A 21,633-nucleotide genomic window follows, 5' to 3' on the forward strand; every position below is an offset into this window, starting at 1 on the left:
GGCCCAGTACTATTCAACATATTTATAAATTATCTGGAAAAAGGGGTAAACAGTGAAGTGGCAAAATTTGCAGATGATACAAAACTATTCAAGATAGTTAAGTCCCAAGCAGACTGCGAAGAGCTACAAAAGGATGTCTCAAAACTGGGTGACTGGGCAATAAAATGGCAGATGAAATTCAATGTTGATAAATGCAAAGTAATGAACATTGGAAAACATAATCCCAGCTATATGTATAAAATGATGGGGTCTAAATTAGCTGTTACCACTCAAGAAAGAGACGTTAGAGTCATTGTGGATAGTTCTCCGAAAACATTCACTCAATGTGCAGCGGCAGTCAAAAAATCAAACAGAATGTTGGGAATCATTAAGAAAGGGATAGAAAATAAGGCAGAAAATATCATATTGCCTGTATATAAATCCATGGTATGCCCACGTCTTGCATACGGTGTGCAGATGTTGTCGCCCCATTTCAAAGAAGATATATTGGAATTGGAAAAGGATCAGAAAAGGTCAACAAATATGATTAGGGGTATGGAGTGTCTGCCATATGAGGAGAAATTAATAAGACTGGGACTTTTCAGCTTGGAAAAAAGTCAACTAAGGGGGGATATGATAGCGGTCTATAAAATCATGACTGGTGTGGAGAAAGTAAATAAGGAAGTGTTATTTACTAGTTCTCATAACACAAGAACCAGGGGGTCACCAAATGAAATTAATAGGTAGCAGGTTTAAAACAAAAGGAAGTATTTTTTTACACAACACACAGTCAACCTGTGGAACTCCTTGCCAGAGGATGTTGTGATGGCCAAGACTATAACAGCATTCAAAAAAGAACTAGATAAATTCATGGAGGATAGGTCCACCAATGGCTATTAACCAGGGTGGGCAGGGATGGTGTCCCTAGCCGCTGTTGCCAGAAGCTTGGAATGGGTGATGGGATGGATCACTTGATGATTACCTGTTCTGTTCATTCCCTCTGGGGCACCTGGCACTGGCCACTGTCAAAAGACAGGATACTGGGCCAGATGGACCTTTGGTCTGACCCCGTATGGCCGTTCTTATATTCTTATGTTCAAGCACTGACTGATGCCTCCTACTGTTCAGTTCCCACCTTTCCTAGGAACCATGTGCAGTGAGTCAGCCCCGCTCATTGAAAATTAATACCAATCTTCTTCTTTGCCCAGCAGAGAGTACTGAGCAATGAACTGGGGTTCCCTGCTACCATCTTGTTGTTGGGCTGGAGCAGCGAGGAGGAGGAGAGAAACATTACATAGCAATCCTGATTGCTGTCTCTCTTGTGTTCTGAAGGAAGGATATTGCTTTTGATGGCAGAGATGGGATGCCATGAGAACTCCCAGCCTATGAGGCAGGTATCCATGGGTATCCTTCTCACTTGAGACTGTCAAAGTTTCTTTTGTGTTAGGTTTCTCAGTCCATGCCACCAGCTCAATGACCACAGGACAGAGTGAGTGATTATGATATTGTTTTTTAGCTACTCCTGGCATGGTCCCAAACCAATGAGAGTTGGTAGAGACCTCACATGGGAGAGTGCCCTCCATACCACCGCCAAGCAGGACACCATCAGTCCCAGAATGAGCAGAGGCTGCCAGATGGTAGCCTCTGGCATCTGTGGGAAGGAGTTCATGAGGTCCTTGCCCATTCCAATATAGGAAGGAGAATTTTGTTTCAGTGTGTGAAGATCTGGCTCCAAAGTCTTTGTGGGTTGGACTAGATGACCTGCTTAGGTCTATTCCGACCCTAATCTTCTATGATTCTGTGATTCTAAGATGAGCTAAGTCCTGAGAAACTATCCGGGTCGATGACAAAACCATGTAATTGAAGTATCTGGATGACTCTCTCTGGATGACTCTAATGGCTTTCTCACTGTGCCATATGCAGGACACAATTGTTCCCATTTCTGGCTTTTTGGAGAGGTGGGAATCAGTGCTGTGGGGGAGTTCTGGTTCTGCTTTTCCAGCAAGTCCAGTGGATGTTTCTGATCTCTCTCTCTCTCCTCAACTTCTTGTTGTTTCAGTTCCACGGCCCTCTGCTATGCTAATTCCATAGCTTGCTTCTGGGCCCCTATTTCCAGTTCTTTTAGCTCCAAGATTTGCCTATATTTTTTTCTTTTTTTTGGCTGCCTGCAGTCTGAACAGCTCTAGCTTTGCAATCATTTCATTGTTTGAGTGTCACAATTACAAGTTACATTATTATTGTATATTTACATAATTATTGCATATTTATACCTGCCTCTGGAAATTTCCACTACATGCAACTGATGAAGAGGGTATTCACCCATGAAAGCTTATGCTCCAATACGTCTGTTAGTCTTTAAGGTGCTACAGAACTCTTTGCCGCTTTTACACATCCAGACTAATATGGCTACCCCTCTGATAATTTACATTATATATGTATACCCTCTAATTAGATAACCCCCAATCGAAAATGTTTATTAGTATTAGGATGAGAATCTACTTAATGTGTAAAACTACATAAAAACTAATGAAGGATTGTTTCTGGTTATCACAATGTTCATGAAAACTAGTGAATGATTGGTTGGATTGCTGTAACTAAATGCGTTATGCATATATCTGTAACTTAATTGCCCATCAAATGGGATTGAAGCCTTAGAGCTGTAATAAAGAAGGATGGTAATTTCAAAGCATGGGTCATTGTGTTCAACAACGGGAAATCTACATACCCATGCTGTGATGGAAACACTTGCCAGATTGCTTTCTTGGAAGACAGCTATAAGAATGAACCCTGGGAGTGATCCTGTATCTCTGGACTGATGAATTCTGACAGGGTGGAATTCTGAGCCATTGGACTGAGATCCCCAAAGCCATTTTGAGTAACCCTCAGAGACTTAGGGAAAACTAGGAGATTACTACACGTCTGCTGTCATTTGGACTTACAAACTCTGACTCACCTGTTAATGTTTTTACCTGCTATAATCTCTCAATAACTCTCATTTCTTTTTCTTAGCTAATAAATCTTTAGTTAGTCTTCTAGCAAAAAATTACTACAGTGTTGTCTTTGGTGTGAGATCACGAGTATCCATTAACCTGGAGTAAGTGACTGGCCCTTTGGGGTTGGGAGTGACCTAATGTGTGATGATTTTTGGTTTTAATAATATTTCATCATAAAGTCCAGTGTGTCTGAGTGGCAAGATGCATTGGAGAGCCTAAGAGGACTGCCTGAGACTCTGTGGTCAAACAAATATAGTAATTTACGTGTCCATGCTTGTTACTGGTTTGGTAGAATTTAGTTATAGAATATACTACCAGTTTGGGGTGTCTGCCCTGTTTTATGACAGTCTGATCTGAGATTGGCAGTCTTAGTTGTGCGCTACTCCAGACACTGTGACCAAGGTATCATTTGAAAACTCATAATTTGCTGTTCAGTATTGTCCTGGTAAAATATGTGTGGCAATATTGTATGTGAAGTTATAACATTCCCGTGTGGTGCTATTAACACATATTCCAAACTCCACTGCCTTGCCCTAAGAGAAGCTGGCCAACACATATGTCCTAAACACAGGACTGTGTGCTCTGCTTAATTTGCATTTAAGCAGTAGACAGCGTCACCAAGCAGGGAGTGAAACAAAGAAAGCTCCAACAGGTGAGAAAAAGCCAGCAGGAAACATTCTTCCACATAAACTCTTTGTGTCCTAGTGCCCAGCTGGAAATGTTTTTCAAGGGTGCGGGGGGACCTGAAACTAAAGCAAGGAGAGACAAACACACCAAGGAACCCCCCGCCCCCCGCCCATCACAGTCATTGCACTTGAAGAGAAAATGGAAGCAGACATTGGACACTGAGGGAGGGGTTCTGACTTCAGAGTTTGGTCAGTAATCTTTTAAATCATGTGCTGAGAAACTTTGCTTGAATCTAATATAATTTGTTTTGTTAGGCATTAGTAAATGTTTTATCTTTATTTTTCTTGTAACCATTCCTGAATTTATGACTCATTACTTGTACTGTACTCATTTAAAATCTATCTCTTTGTAATTAATAAACTTGTTTTACTGTTTTATCTAATCCAACATGTTTAATTTAAAGCATCTGAATAACTATTTGAGATAATAAAATGGCATAATATTCCCTTAAAGGAATAGCGAACTTAAAATATTTGTACTGTCTAGGAGAGGGCTGGGCAGTACAGAACATAAATTTCTGGGATAAATCTGGGACTGGGGGTATGTTGGGGTCACCCTGCAGTATAACCAAAGCTGGTGAGAGTCAGAGTGTAACCCAAGTGTGACTGGCAGGCTCCGGTTGCATGCAGACACTCAGGGTGTGACTTGCATTCTGGAAGGCTGCTTGTGAGCGGCCCAGGTGGAACCTACTTCAGCAAGGCATTGCAAGGCACCCATCATAGCAGTGGAGATATGTTTGTAGATTTTGCATCTGTTGTTTTGGCAGGGTCTGGTGCTGCTTTGAGTTGGTGGGTCCCAGTCTGTAGGAAGCTTGTTTCTGAGGATGAGATTCAAAAGACTGGGTGGTGGTGCCGAGGGGGTGGGGTGGGGAGTTGTTTGAAGGCCAAAAGACGGGGTTTAGGAAAGATTTATTTCAGAATGTGGTCCCCATCAAAGATGGATTGTAATTTTTAATGATACCCTATATGGGTTCGAGTGCGGGGTAGCAGGTAAGAACTAGGGGTGTCATAGAATCATAGAATCATAGAATCATAGAATATGAGGGTTGGAAGGGACCCCAGAAGGTCATCTAGTCCAACCCCCTGCTCAAAGCAGGACCAAGTCCCAGTTAAATCATCCCAGCCAGGGCTTTGTCAAGCCTGACCTTAAAAACCTCTAAGGAAGGAGATTCTACCACCTCCCTAGGTAACGCATTCCAGTGTTTCACCACCCTCTTAGTGAAAAAGTTTTTCCTAATATCCAATCTAAACCTCCCCCATTGCAACTTGAGACCATTACTCCTCGTTCTGTCATCTGCTACCATTGAGAACAGTCTAGAGCCATCCTCTTTGGAACCCCCTTTCAGGTAGTTGAAAGCAGCTATCAAATCCCCCCTCATTCTTCTCTTCTGCAGACTAAACAATCCCAGCTCCCTCAGCCTCTCCTCATAAGTCATGTGCTCTAGACCCCTAATCATTTTTGTTGCCCTTCGCTGGACTCTTTCCAATTTATCCACATCCTTCTTGTAGTGTGGGGCCCAAAACTGGACACAGTACTCCAGATGAGGCCTCACCAGTGTCGAATAGAGGGGAACGATCACGTCCCTCGATCTGCTCGCTATGCCCCTACTTATACATCCCAAAATGCCATTGGCCTTCTTGGCAACAAGGGCACACTGCTGACTCATATCCAGCTTCTCGTCTACTGTCACCCCTAGGTCCTTTTCCGCAGAACTGCTGCCTAGCCATTCGGTCCCTAGTCTGTAGCGGTGCATTGGATTCTTCCATCCTAAGTGCAGGACCCTGCACTTATCCTTATTGAACCTCATCAGATTTCTTTTAGCCCAATCCTCCAATTTGTCTAGGTCCTTCTGTATCCTATCCCTCCCCTCCAGCGTATCTACCACTCCTCCCAGTTTAGTATCATCCGCAAATTTGCTGAGAGTGCAATCCACACCATCCTCCAGATCATTTATGAAGATATTGAACAAAACGGGCCCCAGGACCGACCCCTGGGGCACGCCACTTGACACCGGCTGCCAACTAGACATGGAGCCATTGATCACTACCCGTTGAGCCCGACAATCTAGCCAGCTTTCTACCCACCTTATAGTGCATTCATCCAGCCCATACTTCCTTAACTTGCTGACAAGAATGCTGTGGGAGACCGTGTCAAAAGCTTTGCTAAAGTCAAGAAACAATACATCCACTGCTTTCCCTTCATCCACAGAACCAGTAATCTCATCATAAAAGGCGATTAGATTAGTCAGGCATGACCTTCCCTTGGTGAATCCATGCTGACTGTTCCTGATCACTTTCCTCTCCTCTAAGTGCTTCAGGACTGATTCTTTGAGGACCTGCTCCATGATTTTTCCAGGGACTGAGGTGAGGCTGACTGGCCTGTAGTTCCCAGGATCCTCCTTCTTCCCTTTTTTAAAGATGGGCACTACATTAGCCTTTTTCCAGTCATCCGGGACTTCCCCCGTTCGCCACGAGTTTTCAAAGATAATGGCCAAGGGCTCTGCAATCACAGCCGCCAATTCCTTCAGCACTCTCGGATGCAACTCGTCCGGCCCCATGGACTTGTGCACGTCCAGCTTTTCTAAATAGTCCCTAACCACCTCTATCTCTACAGAGGGCTGGCCATCTCTTCCCCATTTTGTGATGCCCAGCACAGCAGTCTGGGAGCTGACCTTGTTAGTGAAAACAGAGGCAAAAAAAGCATTGAGTACATTAGCTTTTTCCACATCATCTGTCACTAGGTTGCCTCCCTCATTCAGTAAGGGGCCCACACTTTCCTTGGCTTTCTTCTTGTTGCCAACATACCTGAAGAAACCCTTCTTGTTACTCTTGACATCTCTTGCTAGCTGCAGCTCCAGGTGCGATTTGGCCCTCCTGATATCTTTCCTACATGCCCGAGCAATATTTTTATACTCTTCCCTGGTCATACGTCCAACCTTCCACTTCTTGTAAGCTTCTTTTTTATGTTTAAGATCCGCTAGGATTTCACCATTAAGCCAAGCTGGTCGCCTGCCATATTTACTATTCTTTCGACTCATCGGGATGGTTTGTCCCTGTAACCTCAACAGGGATTCCTTGAAATACAGCCAGCTCTCCTGGACTCCCTTCCCCTTCATGTTAGTCCCCCAGGGGATCCTGGCCATCTGTTCCCTGAGGGAGTCAAAGTCTGCTTTCCTGAAGTCCAGGGTCCGTATCCTGCTGCTTACCTTTCTTCCCTGCGTCAGGATCCTGAACTCAACCAACTCATGGTCACTGCCTCCCAGATTCCCATCCACTTTTGCTTCCCCCACTAATTCTACCCGGTTTGTGAGCAGCAGGTCAAGAAAAGCGCCCCCCCTAGTTGGCTCCCCTAGCACTTGCACCAGGAAATTGTCCCCTACGCTTTCCAAAAACTTCCTGGATTGTCTATGCACCGCTGTATTGCTCTCCCAGCAGATATCAGGAAAATTAAAGTCACCCATGAGAATCAGGGCATGCGATCTAGTAGCTTCCGTGAGTTGCCGGAAGAAAGCCTCATCCACCTCATCCCCCTGGTCCGGTGGTCTATAGCAGACTCCCACCACTACATCACTCTTGTTGCACACACTTCTAAACTTAATCCAGAGACACTCAGGTTTTTCCACAGTTTCGTACCGGAGCTCTGAGCAGTCATACTGCTCCCTTACATACAGTGCTACTCCCCCACCTTTTCTGCCCTGCCTGTCCTTCCTGAACAGTTTATAACCATCCATGACTGTACTCCAGTCATGTGAGTTATCCCACCAAGTCTCTGTTATTCCAATCACGTCATAGTTCCTTGACATCACCAGGACCTCCAGTTCTCCCTGCTTGTTTCCAAGGCTTTGTGCATTTGTATATAAGCACTTGAGATAACCTGTTGATCGCCCCTCATTCCCAGTATGAGGCAGGAGCCCTCCCCTCACAGACATTCCTGCCTGTGCTTCCTCCCGGTATCCCGCTTTCCCACTTACCTCGGGGCTTTGGTCTCCTTCCCCCGGTGAACCTAGTTTAAAGCCCTCCTCACTAGGTTAGCCAGCCTGCTGGCAAAGATGCTCTTCCCTCTCTTCGTAAGATGGAGCCCGTCTCTGCCCAGCACTCCTCCTTCATGGAACACCATCCCATGGTCAAAGAATCCAAAGCCTTCTCTCCGACACCACCTGCGTAGCCATTCGTTGACTTCCACGATTCGACCTATGACTATGTCCTATGACTGCAGGGGTGTTAACAGGCCATTTCACCTTGAATGGTCCCTTAGAATATGGGTTAACTACTTATACTAAACAATCTGTTCCACCTTGTATTTAGCTGTGACTCTCTGAGTACATTTCCCAAACCCAGAGGAGAGCTCAGTGTAGCTTGAAAACTTTTCTTCTTTGCCAACAGCAGTTGGTCCATTAAAAGAGATTACCTCATGCCCCTTGTCTCTCCAGGATAACAGGACAGTTGAATACACATTCATCTGATTATCACACCAGTCTCCCTCCCTCCTACCAGTTTAGAAAGCAAATATCTCCTGAGAGAAGTCCAGAGATTGAGCCACAAGACAGCTGCAGCAGGTACAGCTACACTCAGCTGTGGGGTGGGGGTGGGGGGAAATAGGAGTAGGGAGGAAGTGGAGTACAGACACAGGTACCTGTAGCAGGGACTGACGGACACTGATGAGGTAATCAAGCTGCTTTCTGCAGTGTTCCCTTGGGGCAGTCTCTGCCCTGTATTGATTGGCCATTTGGCTCCAACCACCACCCCCTCAAACAAAACCATTAAACCAGTCACCCCTTGTGACAGTACCATGCTGCTTGGAGTCTGTCTTTCTGATCTGTCTGCTTGGAGGTTGTAAGTAGGTTATAGTGGAAATAAAATTAGCAGTGGATTTGGCTAACATAATGCTTTGGGGGAATGAGGAAGGATGTGTCATGCCCATGGCTGCGGTTGTGGAATCAATTAAAAATGCACAGAAAATACCTGTACAAAATGGGCAGGATATGTCTGCATGGGTACCCCAATTACTGGAGACCTTTTTGGAGGCATGGGCCAAGTCCAGCCTGGAATATTGTCAAGTGCACACCTACATTTTACTTGTAGGAGAGGACTCACTGCCTCAGAGTCAGTCACTGGACCATAAGGAACCCATACATCCAGTTCAGATAGTGGAGGCATTGTTAGAGATGACTGTCATAACTACAGCAAAGCAACTGATGTGCTATCTGTTCTGCAGATAGGGGGTGCTTAAGGTTATTGACTCCAACAATGGGAGTGGATTTGTGGGGTCAGTTGTCAAAGAAGTATGCAACCTGCTGGTCAGTGATCAGAAGTTTCACATTCCTTATCATCCAGCAGCAGCAGGATATGAATAGAACCATCAAATCCAAACTAAGAAAAAGGGGTCAATACAACAGGCAGCAATTGGAATGAAGTATTACCATGGATAAATGGCACATCAAACCTAAGTAACACAAATCCACAGGATTTTCCCCTTGCTGGGCCTTAATGGGAAGGACAGTGAGATTGTGGGAGGATATAACTGACATGGTTCCAGTCCATCTGGTTACAATGGCCCTGTCAGAAGCCTGGGTTCAGATGCAGATTTTACAAGTTCAAAAGATCATGGTAGCAACTGACAAGGCAAAATTACAGAAGAACAAAGCATGGTTCAATGCCAGAGATCCCCACCCCCACCCCCAAGAGCCCTGTGGATACTTTGGGGGAGCATGAGTCATGTGAACAGCAAGGAGGAGGTGGAACAAGAGGAAGAGTATGGGGGACAGGTGACCAGGAGAATCCAGTGCTGCAGTGAGCCAGGACCCGTTTTTGACTCCTGGGCAGTCCAGCCGTCTCTATGGTCCAGCATGGGTGAGCCTGATGCAGGGAAAGGAACCTCTGATAAGTACGCAGTTTGCTTTGAAATCGTAGCTATGGAACTCCCAGAGTAGCAGGACACATGTTGATTACTCTGAAGCTAGAAGAGGTAGTGAAACAACCAACAGAGGTAGAATTGCTATCTGCTTCTCATTCCCCTATTGAGTTACGCATAGGGGGCCATGCGGAACAGTTTGTTTACGTGCATCAGGATGTCCCATGAATCATCCATTAAGATCTCAATGAAACGTTCCTGGAGGAGGTCAGAAATCCTTTGCCAAATGTTTCTGGGGAGGGCTGCTTTATTTCTTCCACCACGGTAGGACACTTTTCCACATCACTGAGTGATTACTTTAGCATTGCAGCACACAGGCTAGCAGCATACAGCCCTGGACTGTAGCCGGACACCTGCAGGAGGTGTTCCGTTTCAGTCTCTGTTACCCTCAGGAGCGCGATATCAACTAAAATCACTACCGCCTATGGAAAATGGTGCCAGTATTCAGTTCACTTGCCCTATTCACATATATTCATGCCCATGAGCTATCCCCCCTTTATTTCCCCAACTCGGCCCCCGGCCCTCAGGCTGGACTCACTATGGCTGCCTCAGGGAACAGGGATTAGTTCCTGCTGCACAGGGATTAGTTCCTGCAAAGTAACCAAGCCAATCCAAAACCATATAATGCAATGTATAGTAAATGCAATGAGATGTATAATGAATATAAAGTGAAAGGGTTTCTGTGTAACTTTGGAACTGTGATGTACCCTGCATCCATCCCTCTGGGTCTGAGTCTGATCAACTCAGCCTAGCATTGCTGGATGCCAAATAAAAATACCTAAGTGACAATGTCTGGAGTTGAACTGAGTACTTGGGAAAATGAGTGGAAGAGGTCTCGGGGGAGCCCCAACAGGGGTTAGCACTCTTCCCTCCACCCTCTGTCTTCTCTAGTTATAGACTGTCCACTATCTGGAGCAGGGGCTGTCTCTCACTCTGTGTCTGTGCATATCCCAGCACAAAGGGGCCTTAGGTGCTACTTTAATACAAATAACAGAATACTTTATCTTAGTCACTGGCTTTGGGAGAGGTGCAATCTTTAAAGTCTTTGCAGTCTGGCAGCAACCTGGCTTTACTGGCAGCTTTACTGTTCACTGAAAGGGAAGCTGAAAATGCTCACTCTTGAAACACAGACTTTATTCAGGCCACAAACAGAAAAAAGAGCTGAACAAAATCATTTCTTTTCTACCTTCTGCTTTTCCTTAACACCGGAGGCAATTATGGCAAAAAACAATTCCGGAAAGAAAGTGCGAACGTAAAGAGCTGCCTTGGGGATGGCGTTGGCCATAAACACCTCCTGTTTCTTTCTGCTCACTGTGCGCAGAACTTCCTCAGCAACCTCCATCGGATGCACGCCATATGTCAGCTTTCTGAAAAAGACTGTAAATCAGACCAGAGAGGAGTGAGCAGCAGCCAGATGGTGTGGAGCAGGACAAAAGTATAGCCTCACTGAGGCAGACCTGGGGAGTGATGGAGCAACAGACAGACCAGCTGTGAATTAGTGCTAAGAAGACCCCAACCTGCTTCTTGAACCCCTAGTTCCTCCCACTCCCACCCTCCATCTGACCCATCCCCTCCTCTTTCCCTCCATCCCCAGCTCATTTAATCATTTTACAAAAATCTCCTTCTGTTCCCTCTTTCTCCTGGCTTCCCTTTTCCCATACACACAATCCTTGTGTGAGTTGGAAAGTCTACAGGCCCTTCCAACATTGAGCACATCTTTAATGTTATTAAAACCCTGAAGAAATTTCCAGACAAGAAGCTTTGTATAAGCAGAAGGTTAAAAGCATATTTCAATGGAGTTCAGGTAACATTACCAGTTGTCACCAACAGCACCACCACCTAAAAATATTACACTTACAGCTATAGAATTTCTGTAAATTAAGGAAAAGCCCCTTAGAAACTGTTAGAAAGTCTGGAAATGAAATTAAGGTATCCAGAAAACTCCTCACTGCCACATAATAATCACTGAGCATTCACTCTTCTCTCAGGAAACATGCACAACCTACACAACCCTACATGTTTGTCTTGGTTTCTTTGCTAGGAATAAAAGCCTGGTTCTGAATGTCCTTGCACCTGTTGTATAGAGCTCTGTGATGTCAATGGAATTACTTCTAATTCCAAGAAAGAGAGATCAGAGTCAGGCCTTTGGTGTTTTATGCAAAGTTCGGAATATACATTTTATGTGATATATTGTCAATATCAAAAGAAGCTGGCAATCGGGGGATACTATTGCGGAGGGATGTTTGGGGGAGGAGAATATGTGTATGAATTAGGGCTGTTAAATGATTAAAAAAATAATCACAATTAATCGCAGTTTTTATCGCACTGTTAATAATAGAATACCATTTATTTGAATATTTTGGATGTTTTTTACATGTTCAAATATATTGATTTCAGTTATAACACAGAATACAAAGTGTTCAGTGCTTACTTTATATTATTTTCTTACAAATATTTGCACTGTAAAAAAGATAAACAAAAGAAATAGTATTTTTCAATTCACCTTATACAAGTACTGTAGTGCAATCTCTCTATCTTGAAAGTGCAACTTACAAATGTTGATTTTTTTTTACATAACTGCACTCAAAAATAAAACAATGTAAAATTTTAGAGCCTACAAATCCACTCAGTCCTACTTCTTGTTCACCCAATTGCCCAGACAAACAAGTTTATTTACATTTATGGGAGATAATGCTGCCAGCTTCTTATTTACAATGTCACCTGAAAGTGAGAACAAGCATTTGCATGGCACTTTTGTAGCTAGTGTTGCAAGGTATTTATATGTCAGACATGCTAAACATTCGTATGCCCCTTCATGCTTCGACCAACATTCCAAAGAACATGCTTCCATGCTGATGGGGGGTTCTGCTCAATAATGATCCAAAGCAGTGCAGACAAATACACATTCATTTTCATCATCCGAATGAGATGCCACCAATGGGAGATTGATTTTACTTTTTGTGGATTGGGTTCTGTAGACATATGTGGCAGAATGAGGGTAAAACACAGAGGAGGAGACATACAATTCTCCCCCAAGGAGTTCAGTCACAAATGTAATTAACACATTTCTTTTAGTGAGCATCATCAACGTGGAAGTGTGTCCTCTGGAATGGGGGCCAAAGTATGAAGAAGCGTATGAATGCTTAGCATATCTGACATGTAAATACCTTGCAATGCTGGCAACAAAAGTTATCTCCTGTAAATGTAAACAAACTTGTTTGTCTTAGCGATTGGGTGAACAAGAAGTAGGACAGAGTGGACTTGTAGGTGTTAAAGTTTTACTTTGTTTTGTTTTTTAATTCAGTTACGTAAAAAAAAATAATTCAACATCTGTAAGTTGCACTTTCACGATAAAGAGATTGCATGACAGTACTTGTATGAGGTGAATTGAAAAATACTATTTCTTTTGTTTATCTTTTTTACAGTGCAAATATTTGCAATAAAATAATATAAAGTAAGCACTGTACACTTTGTATTGTGTTGTAATTGAAATCAATATATTTGAACACGTAGAAAAACATCCAAAATATTTATAATACATTTCAATTGGTACTCTATTATTGTTAAACAGTGGAATTAAAACAGTGATTACTTTTTAAAATCAGGTTAATTTGTTTTCAGTATTTGCTTGAGTTAACTGGGATTAATTGACAGCCCTAGTATGAACTGAAATAGAATGAATCCGATTGGCTAGATCCTCACATGGGATGATCAGACAAGCAGGAGCATACAGTGGTGTACAACATAGGTGCCAACTCCATGGGTGCTCTGGGGCCGGAGCAGCCACTGGCAGCCAAGCTCCCCCAGCCCCACCTCCTTCACCCTGAGCGCGCCGCATCCATACTCCTCTGCCTACCTCCCAGCACTTCCTGCCCGGATGCCACCAAACAGCTGTTTGGCGGCGTTAGCACGCTCTGGGGGGGCGGGGAAGAGCGGGAATGTGGCGCGTTCAGGGGAAGAGGTGGGGCTGGGGTGGAGATTTGGGATTTGGGGAAGGCGTTGGAATATTGGCAGGGAGGGGGTGGAGTTGGGGCGGGGACTTTGGGGAAGGGGTTGGAGGGGACGGGGCTGGGGGCAGAGGAGGAGGTTGAGCACCCATGGGGAACAGGGGAAGTCGGCACCTATGGTGTACAATCCGCTCTCCCTACATATATCCCAACCCCCCTGCAGGCACCCTGACATTGAACTGAGGTGTGCAAGCAGCTGCAGTGTGTTCACTGCTTACCTCTCTGCCCTGGAGCAGGTAGGTGAAGAGTGGGCAGAGCCTTGCACTGTCCAGCTCAGCTAAACTGGTGTGGGGGGTGTTCTCATTCAATTGGTGTAGGACAGCAGAAATTATTACACCCCTGGGAACAATGGGGAAGCAGGAAAGGAAATTGTTCCCTTTGGAGGCTGAACTCCTTTCCTGCACTGCTCCTGCTGCCACCCCAGGCACAGCGCTTGTGGTAAAACCACCATCCAGTTCTTTTCTTTTTCTGTTTTAGATTAATAGATTTAAGGCCAGATGGGGGCATTCTGATCAAGCTACAGAACACAGGGCAGAGAACCTCACCCAGAGGTTCCTGCATCAAGCCTATAACACGGGGTGGGCAAACTTTTTGGGCCGAGGGCCACATCGGCGTTGTGAAACTCTATGGAGGGCTGGGTAGGGAAGGATGTGCCTCCCCAAATGGCCTGGCCCCCGCCCCCATCTGCCCCCTCCCACTTCCCACCTCCTGACTGCCCCCCTCCGAACCCCTGACCCATCCAAACCCCCTGCTTCTTGTCCTCTGACCGTCCCTTCCCGAGACCCCCCAACCCTGACCGCCCCCCCGGGATCCCACTCCCCATCCAACCCCCTCTGTTCCCCGTCCCATGACTGCCCCCCAGACCGCTGCCCACCCGCTTACCATGCCGCTCAGAGCGGCAGGAGCTCGCAGCCCCACCACCTGGCCGGAGCCAGCCACGCCACCCATGCTGCCCGGCAGGAGCGGTGGGCGAGAGTGTTGGTGGTGCACTGAGGCTGCCGAGGGGAACAGCAGGGAAGGAGCCGGGGGCTAGCCTCCTGGCCGGGAGCTCAAGGGCCGGGCAAGACGGCCCTGTGGGCCGGATGTGGCCCGCAGGCTGTAGTTTGCCCACCTCTGCTATAACATCTGGTTGAGCTAGAGTGGATCTCTTACAAGAAGATATCCAGTCTCAGTTTAAAGACCCCGGGTGATGGAGAACATGCCACATTCCCAGGCAAGTTATTCCAGTGGTTACTTATCCTCACTGTTATATAAATTTGACACATGTTTCCAGTCTGAATTTGTTTAGCTTCAGCTTACACGCTTACTTCTTGTTCAGCCTTTGATTGCTAAATTAAGGAGTCCTGTACTATCAGAAATTTCTACCTGTATAGGTACTTATAGACTGTAACTGTGTCCTCTCTTAACCTTCTCTTGGATAAACTAAATAGACTGTGCTTCCTAAGTCTCTTACTGTAAGTCAGCTTTTCCAAACCTTGAATAGCTCCTTTCTGAACTCTTTCCCATTTTTAAACAGTTTTTTTCAATGTTTCCCACAGAACTGAACTGAGTATCCAGTAATGATCTCACCAATGTCATATACAGAGGTAGTGCCACCTCCCTACTCCTACTTGATATCCCACTGCTTATACCTCCAAGGATCACATTAGTGCCCTTAGTCACAGCATGGCCTGGGGAGCTCATGTTCAGTCGGTTTCTACAACGACCCTTAAGTCCTTTTCAGTGTAATTGCTTTCCAGGATGCAGTACCACATTCTGTGTGACCTGCATTCTTGGTTCCTAGTTGTAGGACCTTACGTTTGCCTGTATTAACGTGTATGTGCATATGTGTGTTAGAAACATATTTCTAACTAGACAATGGCAAGTGTGCCTAAAGCATTTCCCTGCTAAACCTGTTCAAAAGGAAAACACAAGCAAAAATTGCTGGGGGAAAGGTGTCTTTTTTCTTTCTATTCTCTCTTAAAAGTGGTTGAACCATTTTTGCTCAAACGTTCAACCAGAAATTATTATGGGCTGGATGCAAGAACCACCAGGTGGAGTTCCCTGGCCTGTGCTAGGCAGGAGGTCAGACTAGATTATCAGAATGGTCCCTTCTGGCTTTGATCTAGTGGTGGTTTAGAAGCCAGCCCAAGAAGCAGTGTTTCTGTAACTAGACTTTACATGATGTTGTGTATATTTAGTACATTTGGGTCCCACTGTCCCTGTATGGTTTCTTCTACTGTTCCTATTGTGTAAAGGGCAAAAGATAGCACCACAGAGGAGGTCCTAATAGAAGAAATAGCATGTTTAATTTGGAGCTAGCAACAAAGCCCAAGCTCTGCTCTGTCCTATCTTTTGGATGACCATCTGAAATAAAGCTACTGGGGAGGAGCCTGTCTCAAGCAGCAACAAATGGATTTTGTGAATTTTAGACCCTTTTAATTATCATGAATTATCTATAGCCAGAGATCACCTTTTATGAATTTCTTTGCTATTTGTAAACTGTTCAATGCATATTCTGTTTGACCAAATTCAAATTCATTGCCCATGAACTCCTCCCTATACTTGTTCATTCAGGTATTCACCGTCTGAGCTGTGACTGGCCACTTGACGCCCCCAGACACCGCAGTAGGGGAAACCATCTACGCACCTAGAGAGACCTGTCATATGGCTTTTTTCTTGTTCCCTGCCTGGATGACCCATGTTTTATGGACAGGAGGCGAGACTGAGCACATTGTTGGAACTTCAACTCTCAGGAGAGAATGGTGGAGGACTAGAGGGGCAAACAGGAGAAGAGAAGCAGGCTTAGACTAGTTAATGCTGATGCAGCCCTTGCAGCATGATAGCTCAGGTTGAGCAGAGCCATCTGTTCAGAGTTGATTTTTCAAAGTGCTCTAAAATCCACATGAATAGTCTAACTGGCCTGAAGACTGCTGTCAGTTGAAAGCCTGGTGTAGAATTATTGGGGTTTAGCCTGGTTGAAAGCCTGGTGTAGAATTATTTGCAAATTTGGGGTTATTTAGTCAGGGATACAGAAATATAGCCCCTCCCTCAGAAAACCTGTTTTTAAAATATTGGCTGATTGCCTGCTACTAACACACAATGCTGAGACCAGGCTGACAAGCTGAGAATGGGCAGGTTCAGTGCATGGCACAGGCACACGGTGCTGTTACAGGTACATTTGAGGAGCCAAACTTGTTGCACACCATAGGCACTCAGCGCTGACATCACTGTTGAAGGAGAACACCCTGTAGAGTTGAAGGGGTGGTTCACACTGCTGTAAGCTTGCAGAGGTACACAGCTGCTGCTGTGAACCTCCTGGAATTTCTGACAGGTGTTTAGGTGCTTTTGAAAATCCCTCTAGGCACCTATTTGCATTTTTAGACATCTAAATACCATTGACAATCCAGCCCAGAGTCATGACACCAGCATGGTTTCAATCCAGCCCCCACATCTCCCCTACAGTGGCAGCTGGGGAGTGGGGGCTGCTCTTGAAGAGTATCTTCCCCAGAGGCAGGAGCCATGCCTGGGAACGGCTGCACCAATGCAACTCCCTGTGGCTTTGATGCCTGCCAGCAGCCACAACAGTTTCCGCCAGGGAAGATCTTCCTAGAGCACCAGGAAGTCTAGTGCCAGCCCGGCTTTCTGGGACACAGACAGAACACTGACACAAAGGGTGGGTTCGGACAGAGGAAGGCTGCCTTTGGATTTCATGCGTTCACAGAATCACAACACTTTGGGGAAGGGCCCCATGCATCAGCCATGCCCAGATGGCATGTCAGAGAATCAGGGCAGCCAAGTGCCGTGCATCACACCAGATACTCACATATCTGGCTGCCCGTCATTCTCCAGCACCCAGCAGAGCCCAGGCAGCCAGCTGGGCCATGGGGATCAAGCAGGCATTTGCCTGTAAATGCTGCTTTCTGCCACATGGAGACGCTGTGGCACCAGCTGAGAGGGTTTCTGTTCCTATAGCCCTGCCCTTTGTTTATCTATAGGGCAGCATGAGTGAAAACTTCCCCACACACTGCCCTGGCAGCATGGCTCAGCCCTGAGTTAGGGGAGAACTTCCTCTAGGGCAGTGGTTCTCAACATTTGCAGACTACTGTACTCCTTTCAGGAGCCTGATTTGTCTTGCATACACCCAAGTTTCATTTCACTTAAAAACTACTTGCTTACAAAATCAGATATAAAAATACAAAAGTGGTGAAAAAATTACTTAATTTTTCATTTTCACCATGTAATTATAAGATAAACAGCAACCCCCCTGGTTGAGAAACACTGGTATAGAATATAGAGCAGTATACACAAGTCATTGTCTGTATGACATTTTAGTTTGTACTGACTTCGTTAGTGCTTTTCATGTACTCTATTGTAAAACTAGACAATTGTTTACCTAATCCCTGGAAGACCTCTGCGTACCCCCAATGGTGCACATATCCCAGTTGAGAACAACTGTTCTAAGGGCCTGTGGCAGCGTACGTACACCCCATCCCCCTTTGGGGTGGATCGTAGGTGTGGTGGCACCATAGTTACAGTCTACCAGACTGTCCTGGGCCTCACAGTAGTGCGGCCCAATGGCCAGAGTCAATACAGTGGCTGCCCTTGAGTTCTGGGCTGCATGGCCTAATGACCAGAGACAATACAGCGGCTCCCGAGTACAGGGCAGCGTGGCCTAGTGGCTAGATCTGGGGGGCCACCACCAAAGGGCAGTGGCAGCTAGGGTAGGGGGACCTGGGCCCACCCGACTCCACCAGGTCTCAGCCCAGGGCCCTAACAGTGGCGGAGTTGTCCACCACTAGGTCAGCAGGAAATCCAACGCGCTCTCCTCACACGGGTGGGAGATACCACTCACTGCACCTCCCTGGGCTACTTCCTAGCATGCTTCCTGAAGCTGTAGTCCATATGGTGTTGGGGTCTCTGGGCTCCTTGGCACAGGTAACTCCCTGGGACTCCGACTCCCGCTGGTCAGCTGTAAGCAACAGGTCTCCAATCTGGGTATCAGGTATCTGGCTCCCGCAGGCAAGGGTTATAACAGTTCCTGGGCTGGAGCCTCCCAAAGTATCCTTCTTCCTTGGCTGTCAGCCCAGACTTAGCTGGGCTACTCTCCTTTATACTAGCACAGCAATTGGAGCATAGCCAGCAGGATCTGAAGGGCACGATTTCTTCCACCCATAGTGTGGGATTAACCCTTTCCTGCCTAATGCAGGGTATGCACACCCCATCACAGGTCCCCAGGGATAGCTCAGTCCCCACGGCCCAGACAGTTCTTGGCATCTCTGCTGAGTTCACCCATTAGTACATTGGTTCCAAAACTGTGGGATGGTAGCAAATCACAACTTATTTAGGGGTAACCGCAGTTTCATGAGTCTTTAGTTGATGCCTATTGGGAAGTCTTCAAGGAATTGCAAGAGTTTGGTCTTGATGGTAATTCCCACTCCATGGATTCTATCTTTGTTTGGTTCTTTTCCCTTCCAAAAGAAGGTGTAACCCCCAGCTGGTTGTTGTAATAATGCCCTCGTCTGCCAAACTAGTTTCACTGAGGGCTACAATGTCAATGTCATACTGGGCTAGCTCTTTTGAAAGGAGAGCTGTTCTTCTTTCAAATCGAGAGGTATTGTCTTTATCTATGAGAGTCCTGAAATTCCAAGCAGCAATCTTTAGTGCTTTTTAGTTATCTTTGGTTTCCGACAGCACTGAGGCTGATCCACCAGCTGCGGTAAGCTGGCCAGATATGATTTGGGCAGGCAAAGTTTGAGGCACCTTTTCTAGCCCCTTCCCATACAAAGGAAGAGCAGTGCAATCCTAAAAAGGATCGCTCCATTGCCTGGGGAGTTGGTGAGCTTCTCTGCTGCCCTTGGGTCAGGGATGGGCGACCAATGTCCCAGGCTGCCTCCATGCAGGCTTGTGGCTACCCTGCCAGTAATCATCTTCACCTGTTGCTTTGCCACTCCATCGCCACAGGACTTTTGAAGAGAGATGTGCATGAATGACGTGTGTGTGAGGCTGATTAAAATGGGAGTCGTTGCACTGGGACAATCCCATTCTCTTAGCTGCTGAAGCTTGGCCCAGTGGCACAAAGGCTGTTACAACTGTAGGCTTCTTTAGCTGAAGTGGATAGCCAGACTTCTTTAGTGCCCCATCATGCCTGTCACCTTCCACAATGTGTTGCTGCGCTGCTTTTCAAGCCATTGGAACAGTATATGGTCTCTTTCGCCTTGGTTACCAGAACAGTCTTCATATGTTTGGGAGGGCAATCCCTAAATCACCATCAGTTTCCACACTTCCGGTTATCCTCACCTGGTTTAGCCCGCCTGCCGAGGCAGTTTACCAGGGTGTGGCAGCCATAGGTGAGAGCTGGGTGTACACTGAAGACCAGAGAGGAAAAGAACCACGCAAAGAGTGCGGCAGTTGGAATCACTCAAAGGTATTACCTCTCCCGTACACCCCATACATCCTAAATTGAAACAAGTGCTTCAAAAGCCTATTCAACACCACCTTGACTCACCACTCTCACGTGAAGAAACAGAAAAGGCAACCAGTATGATGAACTCAGGAAAGTCCAGAAGCAGAGATGGAATACTGGCAGAAATATATAAATCTGCTGGTCCAAAGATGGCAACAACACTCCAGAAGATCCTTGCTGACATCTGGGAGAACGAAGAAATACCACAAGATTTTAAAGATGCCATAATTATTCCTTCATTTAAAAATAAAGGTAGCAAAACAATCTGTGATAACTACCGTGGCATATCTCTCTTGTCTGTCGCTGAAAAAATCTTTGCTCATATCCTCCTGAACTGACAGATCTCGTCTGTCTCAGAAGCCAATCTACCTGAGGCTCAGTGCAGATTCAGGCCTGGTTGTAGGACCATAGACATGATTTTTAGTATCAGGAAAATATAAGAAAAATGTGTCGAACAAAACATGGATCTGTTCTGCATCTTCATTGATTTGACAAAGGCATTTGATACAGTCAACAGAGGAGGATTATGGATGATTCTCAGAAAATTTGGTCGCCCACCAAAACTGGTAAAGATCATTCATTTATTCCATAAGTGGATGCAAAGTCAGGTACTTTTTAATGGAGATCTCTCAGACTCCTTTCCCATTTCAAATGGAGTCAAACAAGGCTGTGTCCTTGCCCCTGTATTGTTCAATCTTTTCTTCACCCAAGTTCTCAACCATGCTACAAACAGGCTCAACAGACGCATATACATCAGATACAGACAGGATGGTTCAGTCTTCAATCTTATAAGGCTTAGAGCAAAAATAAAAGTAACAGAACTATTAATAAGAAAAGCACTCTTTGCTGATGATTGTGCCCTCCTAGCACACACAGAGGGAGATCTCCAGTGCATCGTAGATCGCTTCGTTGAAGCATCAAAATTGTTTGGCCTCACAATCGATCTGGAGAAAACTGTGGTGTTGCATCAGTCATCTTCACCCCTCCAGGCCATATCCCCGAGCACCTCCATTAGTGGAATGCAACTAAATCAAATCGACAATTTTACCTATATCAGCAGCAACGTCTCCAATGATGGATCTCTTGACAAAGAGATTATGAACAGGATACAGAAAGTTTCTCAGTCATTAGGAAAACTATGTAACGAAGTCCTGAAATCCCACAACATAACCCTCTCAACAAAAATAAAACTTTACAATACTTTTGTGATCACATCTCTCCTCTACGGCTGTGAGACCTGGACACCATACAAATGGCATATCAAACAGCTAGAGGTCTTCCATATGCAATCTCTGCGTGCCATTATGGGGATCTGTTGGCAAGACAAAATTACCAACCCGGAGGTTCTCCAAAAGTCAAATGCCACAAGCATTTAGGCCATGCTGATAAAAGCCCAGCTACACTGGGTTGGACACATCATTAGGATGCCTGAACATTGACTCCCCAGAAAAAATTTCTATGGATAATTGGCACAAGGACTTTGGAATCAAGGCCACCCCAGAAAGCGCTACAAGGACAGCATCAAGAACAGCACACACTTTGGTGCAATAAAACCGGATGATCTCGAGAAGGCTGATCAAATAGATCAGCATGGTGACACACAACACTCAGA

General features: G+C 45.7%; 1 protein-coding gene across 1 annotated transcript in view; it reads right to left on the reverse strand.

Moving 5' to 3' along the window:
* Positions 1-10,713: 10,713 nt before the first annotated feature.
* DHRS7C (dehydrogenase/reductase 7C) overlaps positions 10,714-21,633 on the reverse strand; it is a 36,333-nt gene continuing 25,413 nt past the window's right edge. Inside the window, exon 7 of the mRNA XM_007072482.3 lies at positions 10,714-10,946. Within this exon, the coding sequence (XP_007072544.1) occupies positions 10,741-10,946 (206 nt within the window). The 3' untranslated portion in view covers positions 10,714-10,740. The remainder of the gene's footprint in view (positions 10,947-21,633) is intronic.

Source organism: Chelonia mydas, chromosome 14, assembly GCF_015237465.2.
Source record: "Chelonia mydas isolate rCheMyd1 chromosome 14, rCheMyd1.pri.v2, whole genome shotgun sequence".
NCBI lineage: Eukaryota > Metazoa > Chordata > Testudines > Cheloniidae > Chelonia > Chelonia mydas.